A 17849-nucleotide genomic window follows, 5' to 3' on the forward strand; every position below is an offset into this window, starting at 1 on the left:
AAGTGAAATGATGTAATGATATGAAGTTTCAGATATAAAACACCTGTATCTGGACCATCTCAATTGCTTTTCTCAAAGATATTGTTACATCCAGGCCAGCAAGGAAGCAAAGATTTGTTAAACAGTCCTTTTATTATTCCAATTCAAAAGATTATTCAAAGCACAGACAATACAAACAAAAAACAAACAAACAAAAAATAGCTCAGGAAAGTTTTAGGAAATATATAATACATACGTATAAATGACAATAAATTCAATAAACACAGGTTAACATAATATGCAACTGATTAAAACAAATGAGAACACAGTGAAAATGTATATTGGCACCTCAGAAAACAAAAATTAAATATAAGTATAATCTCCTAGAGCAGAAAAAAGAACATGAAAGTACCTGCCCTTCCAAAAGGCAACTTTTGACACTTAAACAGCCAGTGTGATGGTGGGGGTAAGAGACTACAGTGGAGCTGGCAGAAAAAGAGACTACTGCACAACTGGTGAAGGAAGAGGTCAAGGGTGTGCAGTGGAAGAAGAGACCACTGTATAAGTAATGGAGGGTGCCATGGCAGAAATGGCATAGTGTGATGCCTTAATGGAACCGGAGCAATGGAGACCCATTGTCGATCCTCGGGCTGTGCAGACCAGACAGAAGGCCAAGGCAGAGTCAGGAAGGCTTGATACCAAGATGGATGGAACCAGAGGACTGGACAACCAGGGTAATACTGCAGGGCTTGAGGGACCAGGTGGATGTATAAGACCTGCAGACCGAGGAAGATCCAGTGAGAAATAATGTACATGCGAAAAACATATGTAAAACAATATTTATAAATAATAATTATACTCACATCATGTATCTGTAAAGATGTCTTGTTTAGCAAAACTGGGTGGGAGGGATGCTACAAAGATAGAGAGACACTGTGGAGCCATGGATAGGGCAAACCAGGACAGAGTTGGGTAGATGGAAGACCAAGGTGAAATCAGGAAACCTGGAGACCAAGATGATGCCAAACTGCTGGAGAACCAGTATAATGCCACTGGACTGGAGGGCCAAGGTGAAGACAGAAGATCGGCAGACTGAGGTGGTGTCGTTGGGAATGATGAAGATCACAGAGCTAGAGGAAATAAGGTTTAGGCATACTTGTTTTGAATTAAAAGATAACAGATGATGTATACTGTGCTCGTACTCCTACAAAACATTAAAAAAAGCATAGTTGTTTATTGTAATTTTATGCAATGTTTAAGCAGATTGACAAATAATATACATATCAAAACATATGCAAAACAGCATTTATATAGAGCAAATATGCTTACATAAAGTCTCTGTGAAGATATTTTTGTTGAGTAAGAATGGCAGAGAAGAATGTCTAGATGGAACTAGACAGTTGGAGATCCACGTTTGATCCAAGGAGAAGACCAAGTTAAAGCCAGTAATGCTGGAGATCAAGATGGAGCAAGTGTAGATGGAAGATCTGTGAATAAGATGGAGCCAGTAGGAGTGACGAAGATGGTGGAGGTGGATGTAGGACCCCAGGGTATCTGAAGGATTGGAAGGTGAATGCAAAGTCAATTGTTTCGAACTAGGAGACAGATGGTGTGCAATTTTGTCTTACTCTTAAAAAACACAATAAAAAAAAATGTCATTTATTGTAGTTGTCTGCAATATTACAAATATTAACAGATAATACACATATGAAAATCAGAATTCATATAACATTTAAATACAATTTATAAATAATAAAAACACTCACATCAACTCTATCTGAAGAAGATTTATTTATTTTATTTTGTTCAGCAAGAATAAGAAAGCGGGATAGCTTGATGGAGCCAGATGGATGTAGTGCCATTGTGTAGCCAGGAGACACAAGACTAATGAACAGTAATGAAGCTTGTACATTAATATGGAGCTAGAATGCTGGAAAACAAAGGTTATGCTGCTGAACCAGAAGTCTGGAAGTCTGTTGCGGAGCCAGGGAGATGACAGATCAGGGTGCAGTCAGAAGGATCAGGGACTCCGTTGGAGCAGTGACATGACAGGGCATGGCAGAGGCATTGAAACCAGAAGCCAAGGTTGTCAATGGCAACAGAAATTAAATCAACATGAAACAAAACTAAACAGCTTTGCAAACTGAGACAAACAATATCAATGAACTGAAGAGTTAAAATACACAGAGATAAAGATGAACTAGATTAAACACAAGTGAACATAATTGCTAACCAAGGCAATTATGACAATATACCAGAAACTTGCAACTCAGGAGAAAATAACTAAACACAGAAACCATAAATGCAGTAAAAATTTAACAAAATGAACAACAAAATAGGAATCCCAAAAACAGAACAGAACATGAGAAATCAAAGAATAATGGTCATACCTAATGGCTTTGTTGACCTGGCTTAAGCTTGAACCAGCAAGTTTCGAGTTATACACTTGAGGTTTGACTATTATGCAAAACCACACAAATGGGAATTGCCACTACGTAGTTAAGTGCATTTGTTGATATAAGTAACAAATATATCACTTGTAAATGCAGTATAATTTTGTTTACATTGCAGTTACAACTATAATTACAAAGTATTTTTACTTTTTACTTCATAAAAAAATTTATTTAATATACATTGTATCCACATTGAAATACAAACTGTAATAATAATGGGTTCTTTTTGGTATTACTGTCCTGTTCTTAACAGTTTCTGCCGTGAATGAGCTCAAGGAAGTACGCTTGTAGTGATGATTATATAACACGTCCATCATCCTGTATTATTTTGTAATGTCCTCAACAGACTTTCTACAACATAAAAAAAAATCTTATCAATTGTTTTAACATAATTAATAATGAATAACATCAAAATAAAATATGTAAAACAGCATTAATGAAAAAACTGTAAGTACTCACATCAAGTCTCTGTTTAGTAGCATGATTTTAGTGAAATCCACTCTTTGTTCATTTTGTTGTTCGGTGCAAGACATGGAGGATGTTTTTTGTGTGTGTGTAGATAATCAGATGCATTGCTCTAGATGAGTTGTAGTGTCCTCGTTGTAGTGTCCTCGTAGTCCTACAAAACAATAAAACAACATTTTGTTGTTTAATGTAGTTTATGCAATATTAAGAACACTAAGACTTTCCCCCTGTGTTGTTGCATACCAGATGGTAAGACATGAAATGTTCTTTTTTTCTGGAACAGGAGAAGGTCACTTCTTTTTAACCAGGTGAAGGATGATATGCTAATATTTTAGTTCAGTTGTCCATAATCTCCAGTCTGTTTGTGACTTGAGAAAGATTTCTAGCTTGCTGGATACCATTCTAAATATCTGTTCAGAACTGGTCCACAAAAAAAAAAAAAAAATAATAATAATAATTCTAGAGCAAGACTAAAGATAAGAAATGTCAAATTATGCCATTTGAAGCCCAGAAACCTGAAGACACAATATGAAGGTCAAGCCTCTTCTAAAGGTAAAGCTATGGCCATGCTATGAAATCACAGCACTAATCGGTGTGGTTTTGCATAACAGTCATAACTTGCTGATTCAAGCTTAAAAAAAAAAAGAGACTGGGTTGGCTGACACATGTTTAAACAAAACTTTAAAATAATTGCACACACAAAAAAAAAAAAGAAAACTAGAGTCAAAACATGGTGGAAAAAAAAGAAAATACAAATATATTGTTTTGCCATTTACTGCTATGAATTGAATGGAAATAAAAAAAAAAAAATGACATAGCAAAATTATCCATTGTACTGGTTTAACAACAAAATAAAAAGTGTTAAATTGACAATATGTTGTACTCAAAATCCATTCCTGTGTCTATGAATTATGGGGTTGATTGGTACAGCTAAAAACAAACATATTTGTGATCCTGGAGCACAAAACAAGTCATAAGTAGCAGGTGTATATTTGTAGAAAACAGTTAGTACTTTACATGCCTAACATGGTGACCATGTATAACATGGAATTATGGTTTGATTCTATAGAGGGAGCTTGAAAAATGGCTAGTACATCCAAGGAACACAACATGTGAGTGCAAATTACCTTTTTCCAACTTGAGGAGGAAGTGATGAAAAATTAAAGGTTTGCTTGAATCATAATTAAATTGATTTTCAAAGGTTGCAAAGATGCGAACTTAAAAAGATTTAAAGCCTGTACCAATCAACCCCTGTGTCAGCCAACCCAGTCTCCGTACCTACCCACCCCTAGGGAGCCGCCTCGTTTTATGTCTTGCCTCCCTACCCCCCTCCCCCACTGGCAGGCGGAAGCTTCACACATTTACTCATTCATATTAGATCACAACAGTGAAATGAGTATTGCTTGATGAAAACTATAGTAAGTTTGCACAACATTGACACTTATGCCTACTATATCTTTTGTATAAACATGATCTATCAAGGTTCCTTTTTCTGTGGTTGTATTTTGTACATGTTGATTGTATCCATGTTGTTCCAATAATTTCATAACTGTAGATGAAGTAACTATGTCTTCATTAAAGTCTCCCATTATCATTTTCTGTCCTGGATGCTTTTCTATCTCTTCAATGACATGTAACAGCTGCTGTCGAAACATGTCAGTTTTATATGTATTGGGTCTATACAAAAGTGCAGCAGTCAAATTGACATGTGGAACTATAAAATATAAACATTCTAAGTTCCAGCGCTCAGGAGTAAAAATATTACACTCAATTTTCTCAGAACAATATATTCCAACTCCACCGCCTCTCTGATTTTTTAATTCAGTATAAAGAGCTGTACTATTGTCATAACAGTTAGCTCTTGGATTGTGCTTGAACACAAATTCTGGTATTTGTGTTTCTTGTGCTTTGTCATCAGCATTTAGCCAGGTTTCTGTCAAACAAATACAATCAGCATCCATTAAAACTGTATGTGCAAGAACATCCTGAAAATGAGCTTTCAGACTTTGTACATTAAGCAATGCTAATTTGAATCTACCAAGTGATTCAGTGAAACTCTCATTTTCCATAGACAATTTTGGCATATCTTTCATAGCCAACTCAATTTTATCATTACAAAATATGGCAGACTCTTTAAAGTCCTCAATTATTAATCCACTGAGAGATCTTACTCTGCTCAATGCAACATATGCTTGCCCTGCTGTAAAGATTTTCTTAAGTGATACAACAGCTCTGTCTACTGTGAGTCCTTGCACTTTATGAACTGTGCATGCCCATGCCAATCTGAGAGGAAACTGACGCCTTATACCACCATCATTTGTGACTTGATCTTCTTGTACATCAATTACTGTTGAATTTTGGGAAAATCTATGGCGTGTTTTAGATCTCTGAATTTTACCGACATTTGGATCATCAAACTCCACATGTATAGCTGATGGGAAATCATTATCATTGCTTTGACTTTCACTTATGTGAACAACTGTGCCAAACGCTCCATTGACAAGACCATCAGCAACCTCAATATTTTTTTTCAGCATAACTCTTGCTCCAATACCCAGGGAAACACATTTAGACAAAGATGAGTTGAAAACTTTTGCATGAAATCCAACTTTACGCTCCATTCGTCCAGTTTTTGAGTTTTTGACGTAATCTTGAGCGTTTATACTAATTGCCTCTGGGCAACATTCATGTAGCCTTTCAATGTTATATTTATCAACTTCAGCATTTGTAGCAAATATGTGAATATCATTACACTTCTCTCCTGATTCACATTTTTTCAACATACCAATGTCATTGGTGGTAAGACATTCATTTTTCTTACGTACTCTGAGCCGATTTAACATTTCAGCAAAACTTGAATCTTGTTGTCGAACAACTTTAGTTAATTCAGCAAGTTCAAAGTTATTTTCCCATAGGTTCACTCCCTTTGTATCAGCATAGAGAGCAGTTCCTTTTACGGGAGGAAGTTGATAGAAATCCCCAACACAAAGAATACTGACTTTCCCAAAGAGAGAGTAGTCACCAGTTTGTTTTATTTGTCGCAGCCTTCCATGAATGTATGACAAAAGACGATGGTCAACCATGGACACTTCATCAATAATCAAAATTTGCAAAGTACCCAATTTTGTTCGCAACGAGTTTATTTTGTCATCGCTGAGAGGCTGATATGGCAGTCGGACATTTGCACCAATTGAAAGTTTATTATGTATAGTTCCCCCTCCAATGTTAAAGCTAGCAACTCCGGTTGAAGCTGTCAAAAGTACAGTAATGTCATCAGGATTCTCAGAAAGTTGAGATAATAGTCTGCAAGATTCATATTGTATTACTTTAATTAGATGACTTTTTCCTGTACCTGCTCCACCAGTAAGAAATAATCGAAATGGTTCTGGGTTTTGTCCTAGTAATTTCTGTAAACACCATTTCCGTACTTTGTAGAACACAGCAGATTGTTCCTCGTTTAATGACCTTAGTAAATGCAGTGCCTCCTCTCTAGGCATTGTAGTGTGGTTTGTTTCAATGGTACACACAGTTTGAGGGTTTGCTGTAAGATCTGGAATAAGTTCTTGACTGTCATCTTCATCGAGCAATAGTTTATCCTTCATCAGTTCGATGCATTCATCACGCTGTTTTTCGGTTTCAGGACAAATCTGGGCCCAAGCATCTTCCAAATCAATATCCTGTTCCAAAAGCTGTTTTGCTCTGTCTATTTTGTCACTTTCCTTTTCAAACAATGCTCTGTTGCCGTCAACAATCAATTTGACTTGTTTCACTTCAGAACCCATTTTTATGACACCGCTGTTGTAAAACTCCTCATATGTGTCATACTTGCTAGGCTTCAGATCAGAGTCATCATAATGTGGAAAGAAAAGCTGCAATAATGAATGATAATATTTTTCTGGATCTTTCGTGGGAGAAAATCTTGGATACCTCACTACTGCAGGTTCAGTCCGTGTCCTCCGTTTTACATAACCGTTATTGTTATTGAGTTTAATTATTTCATTTTCTGCTGTTTTTTTTTGTGAGGAAACCTCTGATTTTGTCAGAACTCTGTACTCCGAACAAAAACTGGCAAGACATAGATTTTCCAGAGGTTCTTTCTCTGGTCTGTTCTTGTACCTGTCAGTGACGCTTGTCATCCACAAATAACTTTCATCATCAGACTGGTCATTTTCCATTTTGTTTTGGAGTATATGCAAAGGCAAACTCATCTTTACAGGGTTTTGTCCTATTGGAATAAATTGTACTTTACGGGAACATTCCTTCAAATGCATGCCTGTCAGCCTGTACACTGCCTCTTGAGCTGAAATTTCTCTGTTGTGAAGATAGATACTTCCCAACTGTTTTAATGATTCTTTAACTTCAAGATTTCCATTCATCGCTTCATTTTGCGCACGTTGAAGCAGGAGTCCCATTTCTTGTTCTGCTTTTGTAATGTAACTTAGTATGTAGACCACTACAGAAAAAGCATCTGTAACATACTGAATATCCATATTGCCTTGCCAAGCACGCATTAAATCTCTGTTATACTGATTTACCCAAACATCTTTTGGATTTCTTTTTAAGACAATACTTTTCTTTTTGGAACATTCGTTGTATGCTTTTTCAAACATAGTTTGATTAATCCCAATAGATGAAAAGAAGGCATCAACCGAATCAAAATTCACATCAGAGTTTAAAGCGGTTTTCACTTTCTTTATGATTGCACTTGCTGTTGTATCTTCACCCTTGCCTTTTAACTCATCTGCATTGGTTTCTCTTGTAATGAAGGTCCGACTAGATGGCGGTCTTGGAAAATTAAATCTACAAACTGTATTTTTCTTACGACATGTTTTTGAATGTCTTGTACTGTGCTTCTGAACACTGTTCACTGTCTCGTAAAGTACAGTGTCATTTTCTGGTGGTGTCTCACAAGTGATGTACGTGTCAATAAAGTCAGCAACCAGAGCATCATTGTCTGCATCATGATCATTGAGCTTCGGAGCATTTTCCACCCAAAACAGACAGTGAACATGAGGAGAACCACGTTGTTGAAATTCAACACGATAAAAGTAGTCTTTTATCTCGCCGATAGGCTTTGCTGGAGACATTATGACATTTTTTAGAAAACAATGCCATCTGTGATCAAACATCCTTGCTGCAGTGACAGGATTTCGTCTTATGAGTCCACATTTTTCGGACCAGTCAAGCTCATCGACATTTATTTGTTTCCCCTCTTGCTTAATAATAGTGTTCAACATTTCAGGCCATCTCAGATCAGCAGAACTAAAAGATGCAAAAAAAGTAGGTATGCCTAGTTGTCTAATTAGGGCAAACAGATCTTTTTGCGTAGACATCCAATAGGGAGGTGTCCCTCTTACTGGTCTTAAGAACTTATATCCTTCATCATAATTTAATATTCTTTTCAAGGAATCAGAGTTTGTTAGCATATCTGCTGTTACTTTTAAGCAATTTTTCTCAGAACCTTTCCTCAGTGCAATTGAGACATTGGATACAATTTGATCAAGTTCTGATAAATATTGTGCATAAAAAATGAAGTCTGTGCTCTGTGCAAAACGTCCATCTGCATTTAGTAATCTTGCATTCAGGTATCTTGACAATGTGATTTTTTCTGGTCTTTCATCATGGAATGTCGGGCCACCAATAGGATAGAGGACAGGGAAACACTTTGCCTCATTGGATTTATCGGATAGCAGTCTAATAGGACTGTTACCTTCAGCTGGTGCTACATTCAGCACATCATGAAAATGTTGATCTATTATCTCTGAACCCAGATCAACAGGTTGCAGCGATGTATCTGACAAAAGACCACTTTGTTCTTTAATATATGTTATGTCTTCTTCTGGATCATCTTGAACTACTTTGTCATCTTCATTTTTGTCTGTTACATCTTGTTCCTCCATTTCAAAATCATCATCACAATTCTCAACTTTATCAACTGCATTCAAAGAGTTTATCCACTGCTCATTAAACTCCACATCATTATACCACTTGTTATGTCTCACCAAATAAGACAGTGCATATCTGACACGATCAGTGCTGACATATTTATATTCATAATGGCCTTTATATGTTAATTTCCGTTTCAGTTTTATTTTTATCATGTGATCATCACATTCATTACGTGGAAGAATATTTGAGACAACTGCAGTATTAACAGGAACGGTGACGACTGGGCCATGACAGCCTTTCTGTTTTCCACGTGGAAGACAAAGCAACTTCATAAAAGGAATATTGCGTGCAATAAGATGTTCCTCCAATGAGTTCAAACCTTTTAGTTCTTTTGGAATGTCCACCAGATGCATGTTGTTGGCAATACTCTCTTCAGGCAATTTTCCACCCAGAATTTTACGATGGCATGTATAGCAAATCCACAATTTACAAGCTGGATTGCCTGATAACTGGCATTTATTTTCACATTCAGTATTGCATATGTGTAAATACTTTTCTGTAATACATCTTTCAGCCAAATCTGTAATTTGTTGACCTCTGATTTTATAGCAATCTCTTTTACATTCAATAACTTGTTTTCTGAACAATAAACGATGACAAACACTGCAAACAAATTCTGGGCCTGTACTGACTTCTTGATGAAACTGATTAATAGTAAAATCGATATCTTTCTGTCTGTCCTTCTGTTTTGCAGAACTTTCAGCTCTTTTTTGTATTATACTCATTCTGAAATTTTCATTGTCATGATATTTCTTTTTAGAGTATTCACGTACGCTTGCTTTAAAGGTGGGGTTTTTGCTGTATTTATTCTTTGAATATTCACATACACTTGCTTTAAAGGTCGGGTTTCCCTGATATTTATCCTTTGATCTTTCACGTTTTGACTGTTGTAAATTGATATTGTTCTTATATTTATCTCTAAGATTTTCCAGTTTTTTCTCCTTAAAATCACTGTCTTCACAGTATTTCTTTCTGATGTTCTCAATCTTTTTCTGCCTGTAATCACTGTCTTCACAGTATTTCGTTCTGATGTCCTCAATCTTTTTCTGCCTGTAATCACTGTCTTCACAGTATTTCGTTCTAATGTTCTCAATTTTTTTCTGTCTGAAATTGGAGTCGCTGTGGTATCTCTGACGTTCTCTTTTACTTTTAGAATACTCTTCTGTGTCATTTAATTTCCTTTTTCGCAAATTGCGACTTGTGCTCTGATCATCCACTTGAATGTTACATGCTTTTGAACAGACATTTTCTTGATGTTTATGTTTAACACAAGTAACAACTTCATAGTGATTTCCGTTGCAGTGCTTCAAATAGATTGAATTATCTGTAAAAACCTGTTCAGTTGGGATGTGTGCATTCCATCTGTCATCATTAAAGGTCATTACATTTATTTTTAAAAGGTCAGCTGCACAAAATAATTCCACATGACTGCCCCACGTTCCAGAAAAAATCATTTTAGACTGTGTCAAATAATCTTTCACTGATCTATACTCTTCTCTTAAATATCTCTCAAATTTAGAATTGTTAGCTTCAAGATGTTTCACAACTGCACGTCTAATTATCAGGTGCTTCTCTTGATTGCCACATACTGAGTGTGCTATTGATCTAAACATGCAATTACCATCCGATTTAATAGATATTGTTTTGCATGGTACTCCTAAAGAACCAAAATGTGTGCCTTCAACACCAATGCTTTCATTAGTAAGTCGTAAACGTGCACACAAAGCATCCTGATCTGCAGACATTAAAGGTTGGAAGCTGAACTCAGTACCTACTGTATCTCCAAAAATGATGTCATCATCTATTGATAAATGAGCGTCCAGCTCAGCAAATGTTACAGCTTCGAAACTGCGCTCAGCAGGCCTACGTACTGTCTCTCCAATAATTACGTCATCATTCATTGATAAATTAGCGTCCTGATCCACAGACATTAAAGGCTGAAAAGTAAACTCAGTGCCTACGGTCTCTTCAATAATTACGTCATCATTCATTGATAAATTAGCATCCTGATCGGCAGACATTACAGGCTGGAAATTCAACTCAGTGCCTACTGTACCTCCGATTACATCATCAGCGATGAATAAATGATCATGCAGCTTGCTCACATATGCAAGTTTTGGCTCTGTTTTCAAATGACTGTTTTTCTTACTTGAATCCAGGCATGTCTGATCCAATTTGCAAACACCGATTTGTTTGTTTACAAGTGTGTGTTGATCGTGATGTTTGATACACTTACTGTGCTCCGAGCTTGTAGATGGAACATGTGTAAGACTTGCTACTTTATCTTTACGAGTGCATTTACCACAGCGTCCGATACACTTACTTTCCATCTCGGTGGTTGAATGTGAAACATATTTGCCCCTGCCTTCTTGACCAGACTTAGAACTTGCCTCGATAGTTGTGGTCTTACCAATTACTGTTGCTTTCACAGAGGTCACTTCAAAATGTGTTCCCTGGGCATTCAGTGACAAGGCAAGGCTACTAACATGATTAAACAACATGTAGATGTCATCACAGTAAAGTATTATGCTTCTTCCATAAGGCTCAGGTAAACCTTTACCATTACGTGAATGGGGATCCACTAGAGCAAATACTGTCCCTGCCTTTATGACTGCACAAATGTAATGTTTAATGTTTAACAAACATGCATCATACTGAAGCAGAGCCCTTTGAAGTGCTTCTTCTATAGACATAGACACATCTCGCAATGATTCATCATAGACATCAACACCAATAACACCACAGAAAGATTCTCCATGCTTTATTGAGAATGTTGTGTTATCAAGTGTGTGCAGTCTTGGCATTTCTGCAACAGAAATATGACCCAGCCCTGTTCGATCGTGGATCTGCCCCTGCAGTGTCATTGATGTGTACAGCTCATCTCCATGCAACAGAACAGCATTCAGGTCCTCTGTTGTCCACGTCAGCACATCCTTCAGCACACTCGTCATGACTGCTGTGATACTGTTCACTGCACACTGACGGTTTCTGTTTGAACCAAATCGCGCATCACCCTGATGGAAAGAACCACGTATGACTTTCTGTGGGAAATAACCAGAGTTATTGACAAGTGAAGCTCTGGTAACATCACTCCAGCTTTTGCTAGACACTGGAACACTTGTGACAGACTTTGGAACACTTTTAGTAACACTTGTGACAGACTTTGGAACACTTTTAGTAACACTTGTGGCAGACTTTGGAACACTTTTGGTAGACTTTGGAACACTTTTGGCAACACTTGTAGCAGACTTTGGAACATTTGTGATAGAGTTTGGAACATTGTCAGGAGCCTTACGGCAATTCAAACAGTTTTCTCTGTGAGCGTTCTCTCTGTCGGCATTCTCTCTGTCAGCGTTCTCATGGCTCTGTTTGTCAGAGCTGTGGGGAGCAGCCTTTTGTTTTAAAGGAGGCATAACCTCAATGACATCCATGAAGGAACCGAGCGTGTAACGCTCAGCATTCCTCCTCTTGGCCGCCTGGGACCGGCGGAAACCCTTTCCACGTGGCATCTGAAATTACAAAAAACACAGAGACACCAAACAGTTTAGTACAGTGCATTACTACACTTTATTTTACTCACTAGTCTGAAATGTTTTCTATATAACATTCATACTAGGGCTGCACAATATTGGGAAAAAAAACTCACATTGCTATATTTTTTTGTTTTTCTTCAATGGATATTGTGATAAAAAATTACTTTAATAATATTTTTTTCCAAATAGAGCTATTTATGATTGGAGTTATTTTGTAGTTAACTAAATCATCACAGAAAACAAATTTAAAAAATAAAGATAAATATAAATATAATAGAAAAAAGATAAAAATGAAAAACAGTGCTTTATAATTTTTTACAGGTAAGCCTGAAACTGAATAATCAAAATATTTAAAACAACAGTGTATAATTTTCACTATTTAAATTAAATCTAACAGATCGGTGTTAAATCAAGTGTTTTTTAATTTTTATTTTTTTTATTAATATTCATGACAGAAAGCAGTGACAAACTACTGTGGAACAATATACTGTTACACATCCATTTTCTTTCTCAACAGTTTACCTTCACCTAAACCATTAAGCAACTGTTTATTAAGATACTTGCAGAGACATGCATTTTGACAATTTCATGCATATAGTTAATTAAGGCACAAATAGACATGGAAGTGAATGGCATTTAATGTTTATGTGCTTTTGCGTAGCTTTTACATACTCAAACACAAAGATACTTAAACTATCTCACAAATAGTCAATCATGAACTACCAGCTAATATGCTTTGAAAAAAACTTATGTTTTGACAACTTCAATACAAAGCTGCACATAAAAAAGTCAACATTAAGGCTTCTGAAGACCTTTTCAGGAATTTAAGAAATAAATTAATACTGTACATTAGCAAGTTTGCAATACTGACAAATTATTCCAATAACTTAAGTTTTTTTTTAAAAGTAAGATGATATTTTATAGGGTCTTTTTGTGCTGGTTTATGCCTGTTGAGGACAGCTGACTCAAAAAGACATAAATTTTTTAAATATTCTATGCTGTGGTCAGTTCAAAACAGTGACAGAAATGAACCATTTCAAATGGCAATGTTTGCCAATATTTCTAATCCTATTAGATTCACCCTATACATCACTGACAAAAAATTCTAAAATTTAAATGAAATTCAAATACAATAACGCCATGCAGGACTGTTGCCAATCAAATGAAATCAGAAGCAGCATAAGAAGTAGCTTCATATATTTATAGTGCATTAACAATTACATAAATTATGCTACTATTTTTTTTAAATATTTAAATAGGAAATGTATATGAAATTTACAAATTCAATTTCTTATTTTAACATTTTAAATAAAATAAAAAACTGCCAGCAGGTGGAGGCAAGACACTTAATCAGCAAGTAATTCATTCAACCAATTTGTTGAAATGGCTGATTCATTCAGGGAGAGAAGCAAATGACCAAATTTCTCAATGGGTTACTGAATCATTAAACTAATTAATTTAATAGAAAATTTCAGTCAGTAAAGATGAATATATGACGTGCAATCATTATGATATATGGGGAAAATGATGTGTTCTATATTATAATAACTATACCATATAATACATATTTGAGATCAAAAGTAGCTTACATCACACAAAACATTAAAACAAAAATTACGTTATTATTACATATACAAAAGTGTCATGTATAATTTTAGTCCCCTCTTCATTAAAAATAAGACTATTTGAGACTTTTCCTGACCTTAACTGTTACATATGTTATTGAATACTTTAAGACTTTAAAAGGATCCAAGGGAACCTTTACAATGAGCTTCTTGTATTGCCTATATTTTCACAATGAGAAATCATGGTTTAATATGACTTACCTTGATGAGTTCTGAAGATGAGTTCTGAGAGTCTTCTGAAAACATAGGGAAAAACATTACATTCAGTTCACAAAATATTGATTACTCTTTACTAAATTATTATAAAAATTTCAATAATTAAGGGGTTTCCAGGTTTGTGTGTATGTGTGTGAGCAAAATTTAGCAATAGCAATGTCTTTAAAGGGATAGTTCAAAATTCTATCATCGTTTACTCACCCTCAAGTTGTTCCAAACCTGTATGAGTTTCTTTGTTCTGCTGAACACAAAGGAAGATATTTGGAAGAATGTTTGTAACCAAACAGATCTCGGTCCCCATTGACTACCATAATATATATTTTTTCCTACTATGGAAGTCAATGGGGACCGAGATCTGTTTGATTCTGTCATTCTTCTAAATATCTTCCTTTGTGCTCAACAGAACAAAGAAATTCATACAGGTTTGGAACAACTTGAGGCTGAGTAAACAACAATAGAATTTTCATTTTTGGGTGAACTATCCCTTTAAGGTATCTGACACTAAGTGTTGGCAATGGAAATGTGTACATGTGTACATTGGGGCCCTGGTAATCAGTACTGGTTTTACCCCCAGTCCGACACCCCTGGTTAAAGGTCCCATCCCATGACATGAAAATTTCACTTTATGGGGTTTTTTAACATTAAAACTAGTTTTCCTAGTCTGTCTATGGTCCCCCAGTGTCTAGTAATGTTGATAGGTTTAAACCAAGCCCTGGGTGTCCTGCTCTGCCTTTGAGAAAATGAGAGCTCAGACGCACCGATCTGGAATCTTCCCGTTATGTTTTCATAAGGGGAAAGGTTACCTCCCCTTTCTCTGCTTTGCCCGCTTCGAGAATTGAGAAAATGTATTCAGTTTATTATTATTATTATTTTTTTTTTACATTTAATTCAGTCGCAATGTCAGCACAGGCTTAACAAACATACTTTTGCGATATGGATTCGACAGCACCGCCACAAACAGTGAGTAACACTGTGAGTGTTCAGAACTCATTAATTAATTAACAGTGTTAATTGATTTCTGATGTGTTATTAATTATTCAAGTTCACACAGACTTTCTTTCCAAATCGCTTAATACTGTTTATGCATCAGTGAATCAAGCCAGTGACTAAACAGTCAACTTCACTTTGTTTCTCTTAGTAACATGAAACACATCTTTTATTTAAATATTGATTTAACTACAGAGAGCGGTCAAAGAATGCTCCCTTTATTTTGTTCAGAGTTGTCAATCACACATCGCAAGTGTATCTGCATACTTGCCCGAACTGCCGTTATAATGAATGACGCTGTCATACTGCACAACGAAGCTCTTACTGTATTCACGTCGATATTGTGTTTGCTGTTAGTTGTGGTGAAAGCATTTTTGTGAGAGAAAACGATTTGCAATGACGAAATCACTGGATTCACGCGATAAACAGACTATCTACTCCATGCTCATCACTGCAGCCTTTCATGTGATGGGAAAAGATCTCAAAACTAATGCTATAACCAATGCTTCCACAATTCGTTAACCTTGACAGCTGTAATAGTCAAAAAAAATGAGAGGGGTTCCACATGTAATACGCATTTCGAATGCAAAGATGTCAGCCAATCACAACAGTTGTCGTGTACTCTGAGTCTCACAGCAGACGTACACGCCCCTTCAAACAGAGCATTCAAGCCAGAGGGCTAATATCAGGATATAAAAATCCAGTTTATTTCTAAATTTTAAATATAAAAATCATACTAACAATATAAGTGCACCTCAGTAATAATAATAATAATAATAATAATTCACCCAATGAGACCTTTAAGGAATGCTCTGTTCAAGAAACCAATAAAGATAATAAATAATAGCCTAAATTACATGTGTTTCTCGCCAAACCCTTTAATTTAATCTAACAACATTTAAAATATACATCAATCGTCATATGGGCCTACTATTATGAGTATTTCCATAATTTTTGTTAAGGTTTACAACGAAGGCAGGACGAGTAAACGCAGGCCTCACTCAGTAATAAACACCTTTACACACTCATTTGCAAAAAATAACCATACAAACATATCGTCTGACATACAAAATACTTAAAACTATATCAGCAATATTATGAATGATAAGTAATAAAAACAGATTAATAAGATTATGTAGACAAACAAGAAGACACGTTTCTTACCGTTTCGAGATTGGAGCAAAATGGCTTCCTGCTAATGAGACACGTGTTGTCTGCAAGCACGTTACAGCTCCCCTAGTGGTTATAGTAATCAATACATATTAATACTGCTTGCACAGGACTATAGCCTATAACAACGTTTATCATATTAAAATTAATTCATAATTATACTTACCACAACATATTGCCACATCAATATGTATATTTTATTTATTTTTTCTTCTTTAACTTCAGTTTTCTTCATTTCTGTAAAATGTAGCTATGGTCAATAAATATTTCATAAGCCTAATCCTATTTATATTGTCTGCTTATTTTACTAAAATAAACGATTAAAGAAATGGTATACGCCTAGTGTGTATAAATATATATATATATATATATATATATATATATATATATATATATATATATATATAAAATAAAAATAAAACCTTGATCGACAAGCAAAGGGATGATGCAGGCTATAAGCTACTTTTATATTAGTACAAGACTTCAAATTTTAGCAGTTTCGTGTTCTCTAAGATTTAATTTGATTTTTTAAGTTTGTTTAATACATAATTTAAAATGGAATGATTTATATAGACAATTAGCTTATGTATAAGTTTTTTAAGGTAAAAACCAAAGTAAAGTTCAAAAGTAGCCTATATATGCCTATGTTGTATGGGCTACAAAAAAAACATTTTTTTTTTATTTTCATGTAATTTTATACCTTTGTAATAATTTGCAACTTCAAATTTAAGACAAGTTATACTACTGATTTACCTTATGAAGAAGGTAAAAAAAAAGCAGAACTCGATTTGCACACGCAGACAATAATCGAAAGTGTTTTCAATTTAAACATTTTACAGAATATTATAAATCTGTAAAATTACATTATAACACAAACTAAATGACAGACAAAAGATGTGTACAACATATGTACTTTTGAACTTTACTACTGTTTTTGCGTCAAGATTACTTATGCATAATCTAATTCTTGGTACTAATCATTCCATATTAAATGATATTAAAGGATTTAAAAATCGACTCAAATCTTAGAGAACACGAAACTGCTGAATTTAGACGTGTTATAAAGTAGGCACATCATCCGTTGCCAATTGCTCAAAGTTTTTTTTTTTTTTCAGTAAAATAAGCAAACAATAGAAATGCCCCATGAAACAATTATTGACCACAATCCTGAAAACTGAAGTAAAGACAGAAAAAAATCAGCTACTATAGCTACTGCAACAAAAATACCTTTGGCACACAATTGTCTTCTTAATTAATCTGAAGTGAGAGGAAAATTATTCAAACCACTAAACCATCGCGGGACTAGTCGACTGCTCTCTCTGCATCACCTTGCTCCGTTAGCTGCTCTTCTGGCTGTGCATCGTTTCAGGCGGACCAGACAGCAAGCACAACCTTTCGACAATGCCAAGCTGTAAATTAAGCCGCTTGCATTAGCTACTACAAAAAAAAGGAAGAAAAAAATAAACAGAAAA

General features: G+C 35.3%; 1 protein-coding gene across 1 annotated transcript; it reads right to left on the bottom strand.

Annotated features, from left to right (window-relative positions):
• Positions 1 to 420: 420 nt before the first annotated feature.
• Positions 421 to 16399, bottom strand: LOC113105389 (uncharacterized). Its single transcript, XM_026266426.1, has 7 exons — positions 16372 to 16399; positions 14206 to 14240; positions 11407 to 12355; positions 4738 to 10077; positions 2370 to 2436; positions 992 to 1109; positions 421 to 453 (listed from the first exon to the last, which is right to left on the bottom strand). The coding sequence occupies exons 3-7, from the start codon at positions 12353 to 12355 to the stop codon at positions 421 to 423; spliced, it is 6507 nt and encodes a 2168-aa protein (XP_026122211.1). The 5' UTR covers positions 14206 to 14240; positions 16372 to 16399.
• Positions 16400 to 17849: the final 1450 nt, after the last annotated feature.

The sequence above is a fragment of the Carassius auratus genome, chromosome 7, assembly GCF_003368295.1.
Source record: "Carassius auratus strain Wakin chromosome 7, ASM336829v1, whole genome shotgun sequence".
Lineage (NCBI taxonomy): Eukaryota > Metazoa > Chordata > Actinopteri > Cypriniformes > Cyprinidae > Carassius > Carassius auratus.